The sequence below is a fragment of the Anser cygnoides genome, chromosome 9 (genome assembly GCF_040182565.1).
Source record: "Anser cygnoides isolate HZ-2024a breed goose chromosome 9, Taihu_goose_T2T_genome, whole genome shotgun sequence".
NCBI classification, from domain to species: Eukaryota; Metazoa; Chordata; class Aves; order Anseriformes; family Anatidae; genus Anser; species Anser cygnoides.
In genome coordinates this window covers 7,197,770-7,220,891 of record NC_089881.1, presented here as the reverse complement: position 1 = coordinate 7,220,891, position 23,122 = coordinate 7,197,770, and the positions used below count along the sequence as shown (strand labels likewise).

General features: G+C 37.2%; 2 protein-coding genes across 12 annotated transcripts in view; one reads left to right on the top strand and one right to left on the bottom strand.

The window, feature by feature from the left end:
* CLSTN2 (calsyntenin 2) overlaps positions 1–15,246 on the top strand; it is a 340,481-nt gene extending 325,235 nt beyond the window's left edge. For all 4 annotated transcript variants that reach the window (XM_048062966.2, XM_013188099.3, XM_067002443.1 and 1 more), the window contains 7 exons: positions 7–155; positions 1,574–1,797; positions 4,506–4,676; positions 5,279–5,424; positions 6,926–7,049; positions 8,671–8,855; positions 9,490–15,246. In XM_048062966.2, the coding sequence (XP_047918923.2) occupies positions 7–155; positions 1,574–1,797; positions 4,506–4,676; positions 5,279–5,424; positions 6,926–7,049; positions 8,671–8,855; positions 9,490–9,699 (1,209 nt within the window). In that variant the 3' untranslated portion in view covers positions 9,700–15,246. The remainder of the gene's footprint in view (positions 1–6; positions 156–1,573; positions 1,798–4,505; positions 4,677–5,278; positions 5,425–6,925; positions 7,050–8,670; positions 8,856–9,489) is intronic.
* Positions 1–23,122, bottom strand: part of SPSB4 (splA/ryanodine receptor domain and SOCS box containing 4) — a 341,175-nt gene that overhangs the window by 2,958 nt on the left and 315,095 nt on the right. For 5 of the 8 annotated variants that reach the window (XM_067002451.1, XM_067002450.1, XM_067002449.1 and 2 more), the window contains 5 exons: positions 15,077–15,182; positions 14,725–14,903; positions 12,872–12,975; positions 12,430–12,538; positions 4,774–4,910 (listed from right to left, as the gene is read on the bottom strand). The gene's annotated coding sequence lies outside the window, so the exon portion shown is untranslated. The remainder of the gene's footprint in view (positions 1–4,773; positions 4,911–12,429; positions 12,539–12,871; positions 12,976–14,724; positions 14,904–15,076; positions 15,183–23,122) is intronic. The other 3 variants (XM_067002452.1, XM_067002453.1, XM_067002456.1) reach the window with 3 other exon arrangements.

Here is a 23,122-nt window from a genome sequence, read left to right as displayed (position 1 = left end):
CCCCAGTATCACTTCAACCCTTCCCAGTCAGTCCTTGTCATGGAAGGAGATGACATTGAGAATATAAATCAAGCTCTCCGAAAGGTCTCATACATCAACTCTAGACAGTTTCCTACTGCAGGCATACGACGTCTCAAAGTCTCATCTACAGTCCAGTAAGTTGTACTTCAGCTAAACTGATTAGGACTATTTTTAATGAATTATTTTTTTTCTTCAGACAAGTAAAAAGAAGAATTTTGATTAAATTATGTTGCCAAATCATTCTTTTATGTTATTGAGCAAAAAGTATGAATTTCATTATTTTTAGGCTTATTTATTTTGTAGTTTTCCATTGCTATTTTCCTTTTAAGAAACTTCTCTTGTGACTGCAGTTTACTTGCATTCTGTTTATAGTCTGGAGCACACAGTCTGAACTTGACTGAACAGCATATGCATTTATTGCATTCTTATTTTAATGTTCATTAAAAAAAGTTATAGTTTCTTCTGGTACACTTAGAGCCATGACTTTTTATATGAGGCCTATTACTTCTAACGGACTATATGGCTGCAAGAACAGTTACATTCTGAAGTATGCTTGAAATCGTCTTTGTTTATATTCTTATATGGCTGTCATCACCGAAGTACTGGCGTTAAACAGAAATCTGTGTCCTTCCATTGTCATGCAACAATACTGAAAGAATCTACACAATAATGTTTATAATTCTGTATAAAAAGAACCATCTGCCACTCCTGAGCATCCTAAGGGGTACCTCTCTGTTACAGCAAGTTGTGCAGAGCAGTGAGAATAGATTTTGAGAGTAAAACAGTGCTAGGATCCCTCATCCACCCTGTGTACAATTCTGTACTAGGTTTAGTTTAGTGCTGTGGGCTGACCACACTTGGAGAGCATCTTCCAATTTAGTTTCACTGGAAGGAGTTCAGTTTGCACACTCCAAGGCTGTTCCATGGTATGTGCCAAGATGCTTGCTGTAAGGTAGAGAGTGTCAGGAGATCGACTTCAAAAGCACAGCGCTGATTCAAACAGAAATGCTAATGTAGGCCCCGCTAAATGCTAGGGGATGCCAGAATGAATTCATGATGGGTCCGATTTAAATGGATAGTTAGGCCCTTTTACTCACTTGTGACAAGATAACCCCATTATGTTCATTAGATATGACTTTAAAAATTGAATATTAGGTTTACTACACTTAGTTGTCATCATCTAATTTATTTATTTTTATCCATGCACTACTTTGTAAAATGTCAGTTAAATATCAAAATACTATTCTCATAGTGACCTTACTAAAGATCAAGCTTGTCACGATGCTAACTGTTAAGCTAGCCCTATGTAACTTCAGTAGTTGTGAATGTGGAAAGGGATGAGAGGAATAGAGCTGTTACTGTCACTGCTAGCCTATGTGCATGGTCATACAGATGCATGTCCTTATGTGTGGCATTGTCAAAGTATGGAACAAACTGAAGTGAGAAAATAAAAAAGAATGAGATGCATCAAGTGGGTTTTGGACAGTGGAAGTGTCACACACCTTTGATATGTAATGTGTTACATGCAGTTAATGAATAATGTATTTTTCAGATGTTTTGGTGAAGATACCTGCATTAGTATCCCAGATATCGATGCGTATGTAATGGTGTTTCAGGCCAATGAGCCCAAGATTACAATAAGTGGGATGGACCACTTTGCTAGACCAGCCGCACAATTTGAAAGTGAAAGAGGTGTTATTCTGTTACCTGACATAAGGATTGTCAGCACAGTCACTAAAACGGAGCATCCAGTGGAATTTAAAGAAAATGGTGGAGGTTTGTGGATTTATTTTAAATATTATTACTTACTGTGTAACATAACCCCTCATTTTTTGAAAAAGTAGTGCAAAAAAGTACCACAAATTCACTTCAGACAAATTAAGTTATTCCATGTTAGGCAACATTAACGCTGTACTGAAGACATTCACTTAGATTTAAAAGTGAACAAATCCCTATTCTCTTGATAGATCAAGGTGTGCTTCAAAAAGGTCAGCTTTCCCATTTAGTGTCACGTACTTTGGACTACTTTGTTACCACTCTTCTCTACATACTCTGCTTAATAATGTGTTTTTATTAGATTTTTGTAACAGAATTTTATTAATTGTACTAATACAGTGGAAAGCAGCAATTGACTATGGTTGTTGTTTTAATCTCTTCTTACATTTCCAGCTCTGCTACTGACTTTTGGGTGATACTTAAATAATGTAGTCACCTTGTGCCTCAGTTTCCCACCTATATAATGGAAATATAATTACTTGCAAAGATGTTTTTCAGTGATGACAATTTATTCTAATGCTGAAGAATGTGTGTATAATTATTTGACACTAGGTGAATACTCAAATATATAAATAAGGTTTAACTGTCTAAAGGAATTGTTCTTTTGGATGTTTCTGTGCAAGGTAAATGAAAAGCTTAGTAATATGAGGCATCATTCTAAACAATATTTCTTGGACTAGTATAAGGAGCTACTAGATGTACATCTCTTGAAAAGATAAAATCATTAATGATGTGCAAGTTGAAGGGGCATGGATTCCCTGAAGCTATTCTCTGTAATAACGCCGCTTATCACTTGCCTTAAACTACATCTGTCCTCTGAAGGTTGGAAAGTGCATTATATCACAATATCAACTGCATACAATGAAGGTACGTAAAATTAGTTCTTTCGTAGAAAAGAGTGATCATTGTCCTTCACTTTAGAGGCACTGTCCTTAAATATTATGACAGCTCCAAAACTGCTCAGTGAATTAGGAGATACTGCCCTTCAGTTTAGTTTTTAAATTTTGTATATCTCAATTTTTCCTAATACAATTTTTGCCATAATTACTGTTGTAGCACCTTGCAATCTAAAAAGCCTGAGTCTCACCTTCAGATGGACCATAGCAGCATTTCTTAAACTACTGTTTAATTGCCTGGAAGTCGGGTACCTCCTAATGTGCCATCTCTTGTTTATATCCACTAAGAGCAGTTAAAATGGACAGATAATAATTGGTTGGGGGAATAATTGTGTTTTGCAAAAGATTATTGAATTCTGATTCTCCATTCCTGCATTCTACAGCTTGAAGTACTATTTTTCTCAGCCCAGATATTATCTGACAGACCAAAGTACAAAACAAAGACAGCCATAAATCTTCACCTGTATCTAGCTATGCCTATTTTTCCACTTACTGGGAAGTTACATAACTTGATCATTATAACTGTAGGAGAGATGCACATGACATGGCAAGGCTGAGGAGGCTGATTTATTCACCATGTATTCCCCAGTCGCAGGACAGGTTAGGTCTGTTGCTCATCAAAAGCAGAGCAGGAAGTTGCCAAAGGCAGCAGCATGACTATGGCTCTGAGGCCTTCTTTACCTGTAGGGGACCCCTGGAATGCCAAAGTGTTGCTGCTTGTCCTGCCTCAGCAGAGAAATCAGTGTGACCCGCCAGTAGCCAGAAGTGCCATCCCTCCCTTTCCTGTTTGCCCCGTAGTAGCAGTCATAACTTCCCAAGAAATAGCCCAACTCATCAGGCTTAGCAATGTTCAGATTTGCCTATCCTGCAAATTTGAGATGGCTCTGCATTTCTGACATAAGTTAAAGCTGTTTCCAGCTGTACCTAGAGTTCAGATACCCAAATTCATTGTACCAGGAGTTGGGAATCCAGGGTATAAGGTTTCTCTGGCTATGCTTTGCTTCCCCATACACCCCCCAAAATGAAAGTCACAAAATGGGTGTTAAGTTCCAAGACTGCAGTCTCTGTGCCTATGGTATCCTCAAGGAGCTGGTTAAACAGTCTTTCCAGACCCTTTGGGCTATGTTTACCAGAGAATAAAAATAATAAATTGATATGGTCCATTTCTTCCGGGGCAGATTTTTTTTTAAAGTCATACTTATTGAAGGATAGTCAGTTTAGAACTCAAGTTCGCCAAGTCACACCACACAGGCTCTTGAAATTTATGATAATACCATGTTCTAGGATCAATGGCATAGTGTTCTTTGTAGTGCAAATTCTTTATGGGTCATAGAATAACTGAGCAAGTCATCAAAACATTGATGTATTTGTTACATATTTTTCCAGTTCAAGTTTCCTTGCAAAAAAAAGAAGGAATGTGTGGTACCAATCTGGTATCAATACTGTACTGAAAAAGCAGAATTGTTAACATGAATTTATTTCCAGGATCAAATATCAGTTTTCTACTTCCAGTACTGTTCTTGAATGCCTTTTATTATAGAGCAATTTATCTTTTATCTCACTACGTATTTGTAGGCCTTCATCATGGCAGCATTTGAACAGTCACAATGCTTCTCTCTTGATTTGCTTCAAGTACACTGTTTTTAATTCGAGTAAAGAAAATTCAGCCATCTTTGCAAAAATTGAAAGCCCCAATGCAAAGCACATAAAATGAATCAGCTGTTCTGGGATTCTGTGAGCCTTTCTCTTAGTTTCTTAGTTTCTTTCTGTCTTTTTTTTTTTTTTTTTTTTGTATATGCCATGTGTTCACAGCCAATAAGCCAGTGGTATTAGAAGAAGTACTCCACAACTTGGATTTCTGTGATATTTTGGTCAGTGGTGCAGAACTAGATCCTGAACAAGAGTGTTTAGAACTAGATCATGTGGAGCTTCAAGGAAAACATCTAGATGCTACAAATTCCACAGCAGGATATTCAATCTATGGTATGTTCATGAACTTTGCCTTCCCTTATTTCTTCCCACCAACAGGTAAATCTTTGGAATGAAAGGACTAATCTGAAAGAAAGCTGAGGTGTACTACCTTTAAAATATTCCAGGAAAGATTGTGTCTCAAAAAACATAGTTACTTCTTGCTCTCTGGGTGTGCTGTGTTTATCCATTGTCCTCCATGAATACAGCACAGCTTTGTCTCATCTCTTCACTCCTCCTGCTACTCCCCTAAAAAAGAAAAATAGCAAAAAATAAAAAATAAAATAGTGTGGGGGTTCCACTGTACCATAACAGTGGAATGTGTGAATAAGGGAATTCCTTAGTGCTCCTGCACTCAGTGCTGGTAGCTCACTGGCCTTTTATTTATTTATTTCAAGTATTTAGTAATTTATTCTAATTCTTTATGGTTACATTTGTTCTTCTCCATTATGGACCTACATTCTTTTCCAAAAGCTGTTTCTCTGTTAGGGAATATTTGATCCACTGCCATTTTCAGACCATTTTGCATTTTCTGTGGCTGTTTGATTTCTCCTGCACTGCACAGAGCATTTGTTGCACAGCATTTTGTGATTATTGCTTCACTGCCACCATTTCAGGTGTGGACACCATGCACAACTATGAGCTGGTTCTTCGGCAGATTCGATATCGTAACTGGTACACTTCTGCCACCTTTGACAGAAAGTTCAGAGTCAAGTGCTCTGAGCTAAATGGGCGTTACACCAGCAATGAATTCAACTTGGAGGTAAGCACTAATTCAGTTAAGCCCTTCTTTTCTAGCACTGCAGCTGAGCAGTAGCCTCATCTTCAATGACACTGACTTTTCTTTAAAATCTGTAGAATGATTGACATGTTCTGTTATCAATAATCACACAGAGGAAACGTTGTAAGTTCTATACAAGGAGGACGTTGACATTTGTCAGCACTCCTCAGTGTGGGTTCGTCTAGTCAGCTGCATATATGAGGAGAACATGATGCTTCTCTTGAAATCCACTAAGAGAGAATTACTCTTTCTCAGTTGGAATGGAGGATAAGGTAATAATCATCATTGGTTTTCCATAACCTAACTGTCACATGAAATCTCCTACAGGTGTTTTTTGTTTTGTTTGGGGTGGGGTGGGGGTGGTTTTCTTTGTGTTTTTTTTTTTTTGATGTATACACTTGCTTAGAAGTAAATCATCACAGCCTCATCATTTTTCTTACATTAGTTATTTTTTAACTTAACCCATTACACTTCTCTTTCCTGAAGTGTCCACCCTTTTCATTTTTGCCAAGCAGTACCTCCTTATGATAAGTTTTATAATTTGTTCCTCATCAGATGGAGGTTATTCCTGGTAACTTACATGATTTCAGGTTTCTTTGAGAAGGAAAGTAAATATACAGCTAATGAATGCTTAGGATAGACTTCATCTTTTGTACTACCTAGACGTGGTCAGTTGCCACAGGAAAATTTGGCTAGCACTTTTGAGCTTATTTTTGCTGATACTAAGTCCAGTGCATCACAGTGGCTCCAGGGACAGAGAGTTGCTGCTGATGCATCTTAGCAAGAATCATGTACCTAGCCTGAAGAAATATGTTACCTAGCCTGTAACCCAGGTACCAAGTAACTACAGGAGAAGGGCAAGATCTTACCAATACACTCAAAATTTAACAATTGGTTTTGAAGGTCTGTACATATTTAAGTCCTATTGAAATCTCTTCTCACTTTAGCATTCTGCAGCCCTGACGATGACTTCAGGGTTTGTGCTTATAATATAACTATGAGTAGGACAGAGGAGAATGGATGGTACCTTCAAAGAAAGTCACCCTGAAAGGAGGGATACAGGAATAGTTGAGACCTCTTTTCGTTCTCTCTTTGGTTTTAATCTCTATAGGTTTGATATATTGTCTGTTAGTATCCTGAGTGACAAATCTCTCACTAACTTTCAGGGAACATCTAAAAGCTGATCAACACAGACAAAAAAAGACACTACTTATCCATACAGGAAAATCAAAAAGAGATTCCTTTCCTGCGCCACTTCAAAGTCTCCAACTGAAGGACCGCTAATGCTAGAAATCAGAAATATGTTAACCTGCGTATTTTTCTCTGGCCTAAAAGAATGAATTTGACCTTTAAGGGATATATAATGATGTTCCTATCTGCTGATGAACCTCTTATTACAATATAATGTATTATGGAGCCAGCCATCTTGGAATACAGAGAACTTCCTTTTAGTATCTGATCACTTATTCTTCACTTGTCCCAGGTTAATATTCTACACAGTTCCAATGCCAACTTTATGGACCATGTAAACCATATGATAGTACAGCCGCAGTTTCTCCAGTCTGTCCACCATCCAGAGGGAAGAATAAGTGCTGTTCACAACTCAGGTATGTGATGCCTTTTCAGAGACTGCTTGTAATCATGCTGGTAAGTCAGTATTTCCCATGTGGTTCACACTAGTCAACAAATGAAGCTCTGAAGTACATAGTTAACACTTTGTGAAACCTCACCCCGATCATTGCATAGCTATGACAGATGGCAACATTGAATTCTCTCTTCCTGAGGTGGTGCTTTGGAATTAAAAACTGGTATCCTTTTTTAAGTCTACATTAAAGGTTATGTACTCTGACCCCAGCTAGTTAACAAAGTGTCTTGTTCCTAGTATTGAATGGTATGACAGATAACATTTATGCTTATATTGTCCTTATATGTCTGTATTTCTATGGCATATTAATTTTTGTCCATCTGTTCCTAGGCAAATAGAAGTGATTTTATATATACGGATATATACACATATATATATATTTATATAAAAACAATAATTGGTGCAGTGCTTCTGCTAGCTGCTGTCCAGGCCTTGGTCTGGAGCTCTCTGCAGAGAATTGCTCCTAGGCATGTACAGGAACCATTAGTACACATTAAATCAGAATTTGAACTGAATGTTTGGGCTGTATAAGTTAAAATATCTACCCTAATCAGAAACCTTTTCAGTGAAGTTAAACCCAGGCCAAAGCTATCTGTTTCAATGCTGGATTCTGACATACTTTTAGCTTAATGATACATGTGTAAGGAAGTAAAGCTGATGTAAAACGCAGGTAATCATAAGTAGTTACAGACAGTTATGGTTAGAAAATTACTGAATTTTTCTGTAAACTTGTATGGATATTCTGCTATTGCAAAATGAATTTTGCAAACTAGTTCTTTTTTTACTTTAATGTTGTTTTGATTTCAGCATTCTTAAAGGCAAGGCACCAAAATGGGGTACACAATTACTGTAGCTCCTGCAACTTCAGTACCTAGGTAGCAAAGGTACATAAAAGTGGCAGCACTTCTCCACTAACACATACAGTTATGAAGCTGATAACATAAGAATAGTTCAGAGAAATGCCTTCCTGTGTCTAGCTGAAGACAGAGGCTTCTCAGAATGCAACAGAACAGTGAGGAAAAATATCTTGAATCCTGAAGAGTCTCCCAGTAAGGCTGTAATACATGGAAATAGAGTGGCAATGCTTTAGTTTATTTTGGGAGGATTGAAGTGCCACTACAAATATTTGAAACCTTCTAAAATAAAATCTTGGAGATACACTTTTTCTCACAAGTGATGTTAATGCTTCAGTTAGCTATAATCGGAAGGAGACAACATGCAGTTAATTGACCCCAAATGCAAAAACACTTGTTCTGAAACTAACTGATTCTGAGCTGTTTGACTGCTTGTCATCTGTAATGAAGTGGCTCGAAAAGCAAACATTCGGCATGATCACTTTTTACTAAAGGGTTGTAATAGTCATTAGTAGGAGTCTGCAAATGCCATTCATGTATGCTGTGCCCTAGGAGGTGGGCACATGTCACTACTTTCTGTAGTCCTAAGCAGATGGCAGAAAGATGGCCAGAGTCTCACTCCGAAGGAACAGGTGCCAAGGAGGGAAAAAAATAGACAATGTGTTTAGTGTTTTGTAGGCAATTTGGTCCATAGATATAAGCCTATTGCTTTTTCACTTTTTGTTCCAGTTGTTCCAAGTGTGGCTACTATTGTTATTGTGATCTGTGTGAGCATACTCATTCTCATCATAGCCTTGGGGATCTATAGAATTCGGACAGCTCATCAGCACAGCTCTACAGACAATGACGGAAGTAAAGAAAATGAAATGGATTGGGATGATTCTGCTCTGACTATTACTGTCAACCCCATGGAGGTACATAACTGAAGCATATTATTATATTATGATAATACCAGGAGATAGTCTGGACGGGTAGCTTGCTTAGCAGTGAGTTTAAAGCTTCCTTCAGCGTACGTTTATTTAGGTTTGGCAGAATAGTTGTGTGTACATACAACTGTACTGTGGACCCCAGCTCAGTTTTGAACTCTGCACACCGTGATAATATTTGTTGTCATAAGTAATTGCTAAATAGGATTATGTAAAATTCCTGGGTACACCACCACCTCTCCATTCATCTTTGCACCCCAGGCACCCAAGATGATGTAGTTAAATTGTTTTTAACCTTTTTAATTGTAAACGCTAATACACTTAAAGGAGGGGAAATTATCATCAAGTCAAAGAAACTGACACTGACAGGTTAAATTTTGGCCGCTTGACTAAGGTATCACTTATTAATATTCCATTCCTGTTATGGTAGGTTTTGAGTATTTGCTACTGAATGGTATTGCATTTGATGTCTAATAGCCACAAATGATGGAAAGCAGATTTTCCCAGCATGCAAACATTTCTAAATGATATGGAGTAAGGGTTTACATTCTCATAGCCACTGGCTAGCAAGAATGGAATTTTCTTCTACTGTCTCTCTCTCATTTCTTTGAACGTGTTGTAGAAATATGAAAAGCCTCACCAGGCAGAAGAGGAGAGTGCAGAGGAAGAAGACATAGAAGATGAAGAGGAAGACACGACCAGTGCTGAGTCAGATGAAAGTGAAGAGGAGGAGGAGGAGGAAGAGGAAGAAATGATTGCCCAAAAGGGAGACAAACAGAACTCCACCAGGCAAGAGCAGTTGGAGTGGGATGATTCAACACTCCCATACTAACATACATACTCTGGCCACGTTGCTCCTTTTGTATCACCAATACAATGTTTTTCAGAGTCTATGAATTTATTGACAGGGTTTGAACTTCTGCTTGCCTATAACTGTTTTGCCTAAAATGATCTTGTTGTAGTAATTGGTGATAGAACTGACCCTTTTCCTACAGAGCTTGGAGAACGCATGGTGCAAACATACTGGCATCACCAGTAATAGAGTAATCTAGAACTTGATCTGTTAGCAAGTGTAGGCCTCAATTTCTTGTTTCTGTACCATGGGCCTCTGACGAAAGTCCTGTCACTCAATCCATAGAGGTTTTTGCCTTTGCTATTTTTTTCATACAGGAGAGGTCTGAGCTTGTTATGAAGAATTATCTATATGGGTCCAAATAACACAGCAGCCATTTGGCTTCACACTTTTAAAGGTGTAAAAATATAATTCCATTTCAAATTAGGACAGTTTCAGTGCTACAGGTGACAGAGACTGTATTCCATTTGTCGTCTCTTCCTGCCTTCTTGTATATTAACTGTCTTCTACAAGGGAATATTTAGGACTTGACCTGGGATGCATGTGTGCCTATGTAAAACTGGACAGTGTATTTTTCAGCAATGCTGTCAGAAACCTGAAGACAGGGACTTTATCCAACTTGCCCATAGAGGCTTAAGAAAGTTTAAAAAAAAAACAACAAACCAGCAACAAGGGGATGCTGAAGGCTACAAAAAATAAAATAAATTATTGTATATCCACAAATTAATATGATCTTACAGAAACTGTAAATTCTAATGGAATTGATATACTGAAAACCTGTAGAGTTGCTCATTAGTTATGGATTGAACAATTTGCAGCAAATCAATGCTTTAACTGTCTGTCTTGTAAAATCATTAGCTTGCTGCAGTATCTTACTGAAGGAGTGGAAAATAAGTGACCCCATTATTCCACAGGTATGTACGGTTGGGATTTAAACAATGATTTTTACATGAAGAAAAGGTTCCCTTTTGCTTTATTGAATGCCAGCTGGAATTCCTGTCTGGCTTCATTCTATAAAACATTATGCCCTGTTTCTTCTGTACACTTACCACCCATGAGTAGCACAAGAGAAACATATACATCTGTCAGCCCTCTTTTGTGCTCATAATTTGCCTGCATTTCTTCTTCCTGAAGCCATTTTTGTTGACAAAAGGTTTTATAGAGCAGAACAAGAACAAATAAAACCTACCTGGAACCAAAAGAAGAGAAGAGAAGAGAAAAAAAAAATCCTAAGAGGTTGAGAGAGTATTTTACTTTGTTATGGTAACACAGCATATTTTTCTTATACACTGTTTAAAGATATAAAAAAAAAAAAGGCTACGTAAAATGTGTTGGTAAGTCTGTGTGGTGTGTTTTCTGTCCCCTTTCCTTAATAATCTTTGTATCTTCAAATGCTCTGCATACCAAATGATGCAGCACTTGCTAGGATAACTGTTCTAATGCATATAAAAAAAAACAAATGGCATGGAAGTGACTGCTGCCTAGTGGCTTTTCTGCTCCTTTCCCAAGAAGTTCCTTTTCTTTATTACTTCATCACTGACTTTTGCGTTTGTAATTTGCTACTTCAAATGAGTTACTTACTCTTTTCTTCTCTCCCAAAGAGACAAGCAGTCAGTCTTGCCACAATAGGGTGTTCCTGAGCACTCATGAATGGTAGCTGATCCCACAAAGAATAATCTAAGAGATCTTGAGGGTATCCACCTCCCTCAATAGTTTCTGTTTATTAGAACCTGGTCTTAGAATATAGAGAATGTATTGTGCTTTTTTTTAAATTTATCATCAGTGTTTGTTTTTGTTTGTTTGTTTTGTTTTGTTTTAATTACAGTTTCTGCATCTGATAGCTGTAGGGAAAGATTGACCTCAACTGGTCATCGTAGTTTAATAACTGGAAAGTAAATGAAATGAACCCTAAATATATTTTAAAATTTGAGATCTTTATGCTCTTTTTGTTGTTGTTAAGACTGGAAATACAAAAGTTTTGTTATATGTGCAGTCCTGTTTGATTTTTGTACTGGTCTCTTACATGAATTAAAAGAATATTTACAGAATTGAGCCCAGATACATAAAATTTATCTGCAGGAATAAAGATCATATAAAATGAGCTAAAATTTCAGTTTATGTACCATCTAACCAGAACAGAAAGATTTATGTTAGATCATTTCCTAGCATCCTAGTACCTTACATCATTTCCTAGTGTTAATTTTTTTGTTAGTGACATGAAGCAGGCCGTTCACGATGCTTGCTATCAGCACATTTGTTAGCAAATCTTTCTGTTCAGAAAAAAACCAGGAGATCTAAAATTAAAAGTAGATAATTAAATGTCAATTTCAGTTTTAAAACTGGACTTAAATTATTTTTAAAGTCTCTGTTGTTCCTAGTTATTATTATTGTTGTTATCACAGCAAACATTAGGGCAACTTGAAAACAGCAATTTAGAATCTGACTGACAGCCTTTAATTCTTTTATACGTTTGTGTCTATATAGGTGTGTTTGTCTATCTAGTGTTTTTTTTTATCTTTTTGTTACTGGAAGCAAATCTTTTCAGGTCATGCTAGTACATCACAAAAGAAGCAAACATGAAGTATTTTCTCTACTGTAGACAAACCTACCTTTTCAGACCTAGGCATAGTAATAAAAGAATGTGTGTTATCACTAGAATTTGGTTTGCAACAAAATATTCAGAAAACTAAAATGTATCACTGTACATACCTTAGATTGCTCGGTGGGGTGGGTTGTGCAGCATTTTTCATTCAGATTAACAGAAAAATCCTTGTCCGAAAATGTTAGGAAGAATAAGCTATTTCTTCATGAAATGGACCTTAGAATATATGCGTAGAATTTAGAATTTGACAACAATGGCTTTATTAGCAAAAGCTTACTAATAGAATAACATATAAATATGAAACTTTTGGAACTAATTTTAACAATAGTGCCTCCTCTCCATGAATTTTTTTGGACGTAATCTAGTTGCTTAAAAACCAAGCCAAAACACGTGCATCTATATAGGCATGCATACACATACACAGAGCTCCCTTAAAAGCAAAAAATACTCTACTTTCATTAAAAAAAAAAAAAAAAAAACATTTATGCTGAAAACTCTGAAAGGGCAACTGCAGTGTCTGACTCGTCAAGTTGTAATGTTTATCCTTACCCCAGCTGCAAGGTTGTGCTATCAAGACACGCACACAAAAAGGTGGCTCTTTTTTTACAGTAGCAATAAACAAGTGCATCCAAAAAACATCCCTGAAATGGTACCTGTAATAAATGACATTGAGAATCTGTGACTCCAGAGATTTAAAATGACATCAGACCAATTACAGGAATTTTAAATTACAGGAATTCTAATTCAAGGCTGGGAGAAAAAAAAAGGAAAAAAAAAAAAAAAAAAACCACAAACCTACAAATGCAAATTTAAGCTGGTGATACACTGTGTTGTCTGCATTAATGTAACAGTCTAAGTTGCTTTTTTTTTTGTGATGACTATCTCACATTTCTTTTTCACTTCCTTCCCCTCCATGGGTATTTTATCTCTGTAAACAGAAACAGACCTAAAGATGCACAGTTGTTGAGATCAATCTCAGTCTGTACTGCATTGGCTGACACCAGTTCAAATTAGAAATAGACATGTAGGGTTTGGGACATCTTTAATGCTAATTAAATAAAACATTTGTGTTGGAATACTTGTTCATTCAAAAAAGCAGTAGCATCCTGCTCAGCTGCGTTTAAACTGATGAGAACCTCCCCTTCCAAGGGCTACTGTACAGGTGCAATCTATTTCCCTTTCTGGTGTGTTGTGCTTGGCTTGCTCTGAACGTGCACCATCTGTGCTTCATTCAGGAGGAAAATAAGACTCAGAAAGGGTCAGAGGGTTATAAAGGTTATCTAGTGGGAATGGAATCCACTGTTCCCATCACAGAAGCTGCCCCTTCTACAAAAGTGAACGTGATGCCATAGGACATTAGCAGCCCCAGGATAAGGACTGGCCAGAAGTTAATTCATGTAGCAGCCCTAACTTTACTTTGGCAAACCTTCTGAATCCTGTGGGTACTAATTGTCTCTTTCCCTAACCCACGAGGCAGCTCTAATGCTTTTACCTAGTGGGGATCCCAGCAGGCTGTGCGATAATGCTGCCTCTAATGGAAGTTTTGGTGCCAGCATGTGCACCACCCCCATCATCTCCACTGCCATCCACGCTTAGCAGATGAGGAAAATGTCAGGCTTTACAGAGGTGACAGCAGGTAACAGTCTAATGGGGTGGCCCCCAACAAGCTGCTGCTGGTGTTCTGGAATATACACTATACCAAAATTAAGGAGGTTTGGAAGAGCATGTGGATACTTATTTAGTATTTACTTATTTAGGGAGAAAAAATTAAACTGTGAGGACATCTCCAGGGCTTGTAAACGTCTCTTCTTTCCTTAATTCCCAATGCTAACCAGATTAAGTATATCCAGACCAGTATAGCACTACCAGGTTTTGTATGCCTAGTGAAAATGACACTAAACACCTCTTAGCATAATACAACTTCCCTATAAGCTATTTCCAGGAATACAGCTGGTGGCAAAGGAACCAAATACGCTCATGATTAACACCCTAATTGTGATTAACACCTTAATTTTATTTATTTATTAGCAAATTTGTTTCACCTTTGTAGTTGTTTGCTGGATGTATACTATTTCTACACTACTCCTAAAAAGATCCCAACAGCTTTACAGCAACAGTAAGAAAGAGAACACCTCATTTGGCAAAAAATGAAGGTATCATAGTTTATACAAAGGTATTTTATAGTTAGGTATTTGTCTTTTGTTTCTTGATGAAATCCCATTGTTGAAAACAAAATTTCATGAAGTAAAATTTTTGACAAATACTGACAGTTATCAGAGTGAGAAACCACAGTGATACAAGTAGAATTTTGAAAAAACATACACAAACTGATACTATATTGCATGCATATATATGTGTGTGATTTAAAATATTTAACATATTTATATAGAAAATATACCTACCTAGATTGGAAATACACATCTTGTTTTCTCCAGGGTTTTCTATGAAGCTGTATGGATTCAAGCAGCACATCTAGAGATGGAGAATAGCTGAAAATGCTGGAATCAAAGTATATAGAGTGCCCTTACAATATGCCAGTTTGGTGGTTTTTTTAGGATCCCAGTCTCATACTAGTCAACTTCTGGAAAGTTGAAAATCGGAGACAAACAACCAATGAGCTCTGTTTCTGCCCTGATAAAATTACTAACAAAAAAGTGGAAATACTGGCTACAGGGGTGGGGGTGGGGTGGGGGGGGTGGGGGGGCGTGGAGCTGAATGTGTAGTAGAGTAGCCTCAGCTTGATGTGTCACTCACTTTTGATGGTAAGCCTTGGGATTGTGCACCCCCGCATGATCTCTGTCACTGCTGACCTTTCCTTAATATCTGGTTCAGAAGGTTTCAAGACACCAGTCACAAAAACCTAAGGCAGAGAGAGAAATAATAACAATTTAAAAAAAAAAAAAAAAAAGTCAAATAGATCAAAAGTAAAAGCGCCTCTGAAAATGCTAACTGTATGTAATATGCTTGCTATATAAATATGATCTTCCTCATGTTTCAGCCAGTATCAAAAACCATATAATAATACTGGGTTTCTGCCTCCTTATGCTAACCTAAGAAAGATGACAGGCTTTGTTCAGGACACATCATAAAAGCCCATAGATTCTTTAGACCTCATAGAGTAAAAAGTGATGCAGATGTTGCGAACAAAACACCCCACTGCTTTTGGCTAAGCCATACTTCATAAGATATTATACTTTCTACAGTACCCAAAAGCAAACAGTGATCCTGCACAATCTTTGAGAATTAGAAAATATAAGAAAATAGAAGAAATGAGAAGAAAAGGGAGAGGAGACGAAAGGAGAGCATAACAACCAGTGTTGGGAGTGTTTTAAGCTGAAAAGCATCAGGTCACTGAATGTGTTCAGCTTTCCAGTAAATAAGATGATGAGAGTCTCAGATGAACCAACAGATGAATTCAAGTGTATCCTGTGATCAGAGCAGACTGTTTGCTTTAGCACTGGGGTCTTTTTTGTTGCTGTTTGGCGCATTTTTTAGATTAGTTTCTCCTGGGAGCCAGATTCTTTTGTATTAGAGAATAAAGACACATTTGAAGGATGAGCACTAATGCTACAGCAGGGTAAAACAAGTAGACTGTTAATGCACCCAAAACCAAAAAATATTTCTGCAAAATCTATCAGGAAGATTGCTCCACAGATACCTCAGCAGGTAACTAAGCTTTGTTGCCTTTTATATGTAACAGGGTACAAACCTGGTATGTTTTAGGGATTTTTTTTTTTAAATGTATTTTTTTTTCCCCTAAAGAAGACATTCATAAAACAGAAATTTGGAATGCTCAAACTAAGCAAAAGGGAAAGGAGTGCATGGACTTTTTCTTCATAAACTTATGTCTAATATAGGATTAAAATATATATCTATTCTAACACCCACAGGATTGAAGGTTAACACAGGAAAATGAAGCCAGGAGGTGATATATGTTCATATCTTCATTCCTGATGATGGATGTCTCTAGATCAGCTCTCTTGTTTCCCAAGGGGAATTTTGCTGCCTTCTGAGTAGTTATTGACAGTGGGTCTATAGTTAGTTACAGTTACAGTTTCCATTCTCTCCTTGTAAATAGGAATAATGATACCAAAATCCTTTGCAAAGCGCTATGAGCCCCATAGTTGAAAAGCACTGCCAAAGAGCTTGCTGGCGTTACAATCCAATAATTGTGTTGCAGCACTACTTACAGCCCTCCATTGCAGAGCACCCTAGACACACAAAATGAATGGGAATGGTTACAGTCGAGAAACTGAGACTCCTGTTTCCGTAGTTATCGCTTAGGAGGAAACAGCCACAATAGTTTGAAACATTACTGACATTTAAAAGAGCATTCAGAAAAAGCCCTCATTCCTATTTTCAGTTCTGTAACTCGTGGAAATTCTGTATTCATCAGCTGTAGAAGCTACAGGGCCATGTATTGTCAGTATTTATGCCTCTGCTGAGAGCAAAGAAGCAAAAGAAATTTTTTCAAAGCTAAGTACATTGTTTGATAAAAGAGAGCAGCTTTTACTAGGCCAGGTGCATAAAGCCTGCCAAAGGCAAAGAAAAATTGGTTCCAAATGTGGGACAAAAGTTTTACAATAGTACTATATCACTACATCCTTATACTACCAAAACCAGAAATTTTGTGGGAGTAAAGGCTTGCTGCTGCCCTACCAATTCCTTTTCTATAACTCTGGATACAGTTTTGCATTTTCAGAGTTTAACTTCTTTGCTAGACATAAAGTTCTTTCAGATTCCTTTAGGTTTGTTAACAAATGAAATATTTTCTAGCTTAATTTTTCAGGATATATGAAGAAAAAAGAAAACACTATACAAATCGTTAAAATTACATCTTCTTTTCTATTTCTTCCTCCCTTAAACGTATAAATGAATGTGAAAGATTAGACCAGATAACTCTGACCAAGCCTGTTACTACTATGCTATTTCAAATCAGTATTGACATTGGCAGCAAATTTTTGCCTACAGTTTGCTAATGTGCACATACCGACATGAGAAGGTGGATGGTTGTTTTAACTGGGCATGTTCTTTGGAATGTGGATTGGATTAATTGCAGTCAGTTCCTTTTAAAAACTGAATTGCGTTTGGGCAAGAGTGAACAAAAGAGGAAAGAAAGAATAATCCATGAATAATGGACAGAAAGAGTTAAGGTTTGCAGTTGATGTAAAAAACAAACAAACAAACCCTGGAATTTACTAGAGAGGGACTAAAAGCTTGAGTGTCAAACAGTAATAAAATGGAAACATGCCATCTTCATGTCCAGAACTGACAGTTATCAGCAGTCAACAAGAAGAACCAAATATAGGATGTTGACAGGTTCCTGAGGTGATGAGGTACGTATGTGTACATATATATATATATAAAAAATGCGTAATACCACTTCATCATTCCCAGCATGGGGGCGGTTGTTGCGGTAATGAACTAGAACCTTAAGTTATTTGAAATGGTTGTTGCTGCCCGTAGCTGGTTCATTAGTTACAGCACCTCCAGCAGAGCTGGGAAGGGAGCAAGACCATGACAAATATTACTGCACCATGCCTGCATTAAGTAGGAAATGCTCTATGGCTAAGGCTGGCCAATGGTGATTTGGGCCAAAGCATTTGGTCTGCAGTGACTCAAATATAATGGTACAGTTATCACACATTTTAATTTGAAGTGTGCAACAGAACTTTGGCACAATGACTGTCCTGATAAGCTTTAGAGAGTTTCTGCAACCAACATACTCCATAGATTGGAGGAGGAACTGGGAACACCCAACAAAGACTGTACTCCACATTGTAAAGGTCCTTAGGTAAATTTATTGTCACAATCCAATTTCTTAACTGTCCATATAGTTAGGAACCTTGATTTTGAAAAGACACAAAATGCAAAAAAAATAAAAAAAAATCAAGGATAACAGTAATCCCTGTCCAATTCTGAGAGCTGAAGCTGTTATCTCCATTCTCAGAATAAAACACTGGCATGTTCATTGTTAGATTCTCCACAAAGTAATCCAAAACATGAGGGGGATATCTCAAAATATTTTTTTTATATCATTGTAAATACTGCACCAGTAGAATCTCAAATAAATGCTTGATTATGGTCAACGTAACAGTCGAACAGTCCTCACAGCAGGGATAAATGTACCAGACTGGATTATTGCTTGCAGGTTAATAGACACTGGGGTTCACGTTCCCACTGATAATTGTTTCATTTAAATTTCAGTGTGTGGAATTTGCTGCTAGACTCATTAAATCTTAGAAATAAAGATTAGATGCAAAGAAAAAGTAGTACAGGTAGCATATTGGGCTAAGAGTGCAGAATTGTTCCCTAGAATATATTTTCTAGTGTTAGGGATGGGGAGGGGGGTGTTTCAGCTACTTATATGTTTCTAAGCCTGGGGCTTCTACTGCTTCCCATGGGAGAGTATTCTAGAGTCTATTAAAAATCAGCATAGAAAGCTTTTCTTGATAATTAATTTAAATAACCGTATTTCTAATTTTTATTTCATTAGTCCCAGTTACACCCTTTTGCACCACCCAAAATAATTCTTCTAGGTATGATGTATATCCTTTGAATATTTTTAAATAGTGATCAAGTTCATTGCCTTTGGTCATTTGTTACAGAGGCTATGAATCACCCCACCAACACCCCCAGTTCATTCCTTGAGTCTCAGCTTTTGTTAACTTTTCATGGAATTCCATCTACTACAAAATAGATAAATAAATAAATAAATATCCTATTACCTTAAATTTATGTTGAGGCCTGATTTTAAACACATTTTGCAGTAATGTGTGGAAGAGTTCAGACGCAGCATGAATGTGGCAGTGTCTTTTATGTCAGTAGGATTTAACAAAGCCAACCAATAAGCACTGGAGCCAAACAAACAATACCTACTTAACAAAGCAGCAATTTGTTAAAATTTATATAGTTGTCACTAGTGTGAAAACAGAAATTTTTATGTGCCCATGCTTTTCAGTGCATTAAACTGTAATCACTACCAATACGTTTCTTTAAGACAGACTAGTGTATGTTGTTTCTCCTCAGATCTGACTGGTAGAATGCTCCTACTTTCTAAAACGATTTCTAGCTTCACGTTAACTGCTGCAGTGAAACAGAGTCGTGCCAAACTTTCTCAGCACTGCTGTGCCTAACATTATGTTTCAGATTTGCAATGCACATATGGTCTCTGACTGTCACGATGACTATATGGTTAGTTTTCAAGCATGCCCCAAGCAAATCTCTGTTTTCTGGCTTAGAAGCCTGATTACCCAGGCAGCCAATTAGGATGTAATAGTCAGCTTGGCTCTTTTACTTGATATTTTTCCTTCTTCTACTCCACCCGGCTGTACCTGAAAGCCAAAACAACTGAGGTCCTTGTGCTCAAAGGCTGTGGAGATTCTTGCATCACCATCTCACTATGAGCTGAGTGAAGTAAAACCGTCTCCCTCATTTGCTCTGTTTAAAAGAAGTAGCGCAAACAGGGGAGCAGGCACACCTAGCCTTCCAGGATTGACTTCCCTCGGCACATCTCTGTGCCTAATAAAAGCATCATCTAGCACTGTACAGATGATATTATATGGAATGTTAATTGCCATCACATAATCAAACAAATGACTTCCTCAGAGTTGGCTAATACAACGCATGAGAAAAGTTAGCAGAAATATCTTTCCACTCTCTAAAAATCCTGTGTCACTATAGATGCCCATCACTCCTCAGACCACCTTTCCAAAAATGAGCCATGGCATGAATAATTTAATAAATTATTAAGTCTAATAGATTAGGTGGGGAGACAATTAAGTCTTGCAGGTTGAGGTTGCAACAACACAGAGGGAGACAAAAGACTTCCTGAGCAAGGAACTATGAAATGTGGCTTATCATGTGATGAGCAGCAGAGCAGGAATCAGAATTTCACCCCAAATGTTGTTGGAGCTTGGTAAAAGGGATTGTTTCTGGTTAGAATTGGCCAGATAGCTATGAAATAGCTTACATGTAATTCAAGCTGCAGAATTTGAAGAGCTGAAAAATAATCTCATACTGAGTGTAACAGCTCTAGGCTCTAATTGGCTGGGACAATTCAATCTCTCATTTCATTGTAACTTGACAGTAAAAGCGATACTTCATCTAATTGCAAAAATGTAGAACTTTTCACATGTAGTTCATCATTTCCCAGATTTGCTTCCATATTGGTGCATTAGTTCTTGTTGAGAAGCAGTAACTGCAGTTGGTAGTGTCTCTTTTGTAACTTGGGATTGTTTCCTAGCAGACAGCCTGATCTCTGTGTAATTGTGGCCACGTCTATTGACAATAAAAAAATATGCCAGGTAGGATTCAAATGAACACATACTCTATGTTTATGACTGTAGAGGACCAGCTCTATGGTTGTGACTGTGTCTCAAACCAACAATCTCTTCAGTCCAGGAGAGATACTCATTATATAAAATACCTTAATGTGTATGTGAAACAATCATAAAACACATCTTGAAATGTCTTGTTGCAGATGCTAAATACATTTATGAAAGTGTGAATATATACAATTTATGCAGGATGATGAGTTAAATGACTATATGCAATGAAAAAATATGAATATGAACTTAAAATGATTTTTGAACACAGAAAAAAATCTGCTTTTTTAAAAAGAAATTTTTTCTTTATGAAAATGTACAGTAAATGTTGACACGTAGTAAAGTACATTAAAGTTAACTTTACATATAGTGGGAATAAGTTGTGCGCAACCCTCCTCCTGTCCTTCCTCCCATGGCATAGTGGTGTATTTCATTAAAAAACATGTCACTTTGCACCTTTTTATGCATTTGAGATTGTTAATATCGTGATGTTTTCCACATAATTTACAAAATGCATAATGGAAATAGATCTGTTATTTTAAAAGTTGGCCTGTACATCTGTACATGTATAAAACCAGATTCATTTTTGTGGTCACTATGGCACTTTCTGTGAATTGGCCAATAAATATAATTTTAGAATTTCACATAAAAGATAATGTTCTGTAATCTTTATTTCACCAACTACTGAGATTTTCGCATTTCCTGAACTAGATCCCTTAAACGCTAACAGCTCTGGTGGCAGAGGTTAAATATCTGGTCTATATCTGTCAGCACTTTTTCTGATTCCTGGGAGTAACAAGTCATATGCCAAAAGATTCAATGCAGTTTTAAAACATTTAAATAACTTTTCATCCTTCTTCTGAGAATATGGGAAGGGAACGTTTTGAAAATTTGTTAGTATTTACATTTAAAGTCATCTATTTTCATACTGCATTTCAGTCTGACAAAATATGATAAAATATTAAAGAAAAACCTGGTTATACAATATTTTACACACTTAATATGTCAAATAGTAAAATGTGAAAAATATAACTTGGAGTAACCTGAGTAAAAATTACACTCGCACAGTTGATACGTGTGTGCTGATCAGGAGGGCAGGAATATGCCTGACTCCTTTTTGCCTTGTGCTCTGTCTGGAGCTTCCCTCACCACTGGCTCCTCAGACCGAATCTCATTCTTTAATGAGATGACACACTAATTATGTAAGGTATGATATCCATCACAATACAATAGAAACTCAAATTTTTTTTTATTATTTAATTAGCTGCTCTCAGTTAAGTACCCAACATCTGAAAACTAAGACACAATTCAGCTCTGTTGAATTTTCAAAAGAGTCTAAGTCCCACCTCTGAAGTCTCAGTGAAGGTAAAAGCCTAACCTGGACCAGTGATCACTGTCCCCAGTCTTAGCTGGGTCATTCTGGGCACGAGTAGTCATCATCATAAAATCACAGAATGGCTTGGGTTGGAAGGGATCTTAAAGATCATCCAATTCCAACCCCCCTGCCATGGGCAGGGATGCCACCCACAAATCAGGTTTGCCAAAGCCCTGTCCAGCCTGGCCTTGAACACTTCCAGGGATGGGGCATCCCCAACTTGGATCCACAAGTCATGCTGAAAGACGTTGCACTTTTGATTTCGGTGGAACAGCATCCCACAGCTGACTAGAGGTTTGGAAAAATCCTTCAGGGAAAATCTTGCCTATATGCTACAAACAAGAGGCAGTGAGCCTAACCCTGTTTTGTCATGGTTGCAGAGCAGCATTACAGATGTACAGATTTCAAGCAGAAGGTAGTCCCTGCTTTCTGCATCTCACATTCAGACAATGGAGCCTGTCACTGTAGCCTTAGCAATCCGTTCACACTGTTTAGCCAGATCTGGTATACTTCAGCAGCAATACTGAGAAGGCTAAACATCAGACAATTTAGACATATAGAACTGAAACAAAACAAAAAAACTAGTAAGTAAATACCTTTCTATGAATGCTATTTAATATAGTATATACAATGGATACAGTATTTACTGTGAAAATGGCTTTCTTTATGCAATTAAGATATACATCAAAGATGCCTGCATATATGAAGGTCAATGTCATAAAATATCATAAAACATTATCATATTTATCTGTAAACAAGTGCAATAGCCTACAGGACCTAATAAACGTGGCCTTTTTCTGAGTTAAAATATGTAATGATTCATTCAGAGCAACTGTGTAGAAACAGTTGATACTCATTTTTAGCATTTGTTGATCTATTCTTATTTAGGCTGTGTAATAAAATTCAGCTTACACATAAGAGGAGAAACATATAGTAACTTAGACTTAGCCTTGTTTTGCTTCCTCACAATTTCTGAGTTTACAAAAAAGCATAGCTGTATTACTGCAAAAGTTGAGCTAAATGCAGTCACCAGGCATGTTAGCTTAAGGGGTTTGCCAGCCAGTGTTTCCTGACTTAAGGAAAAACAAAAACCTAACC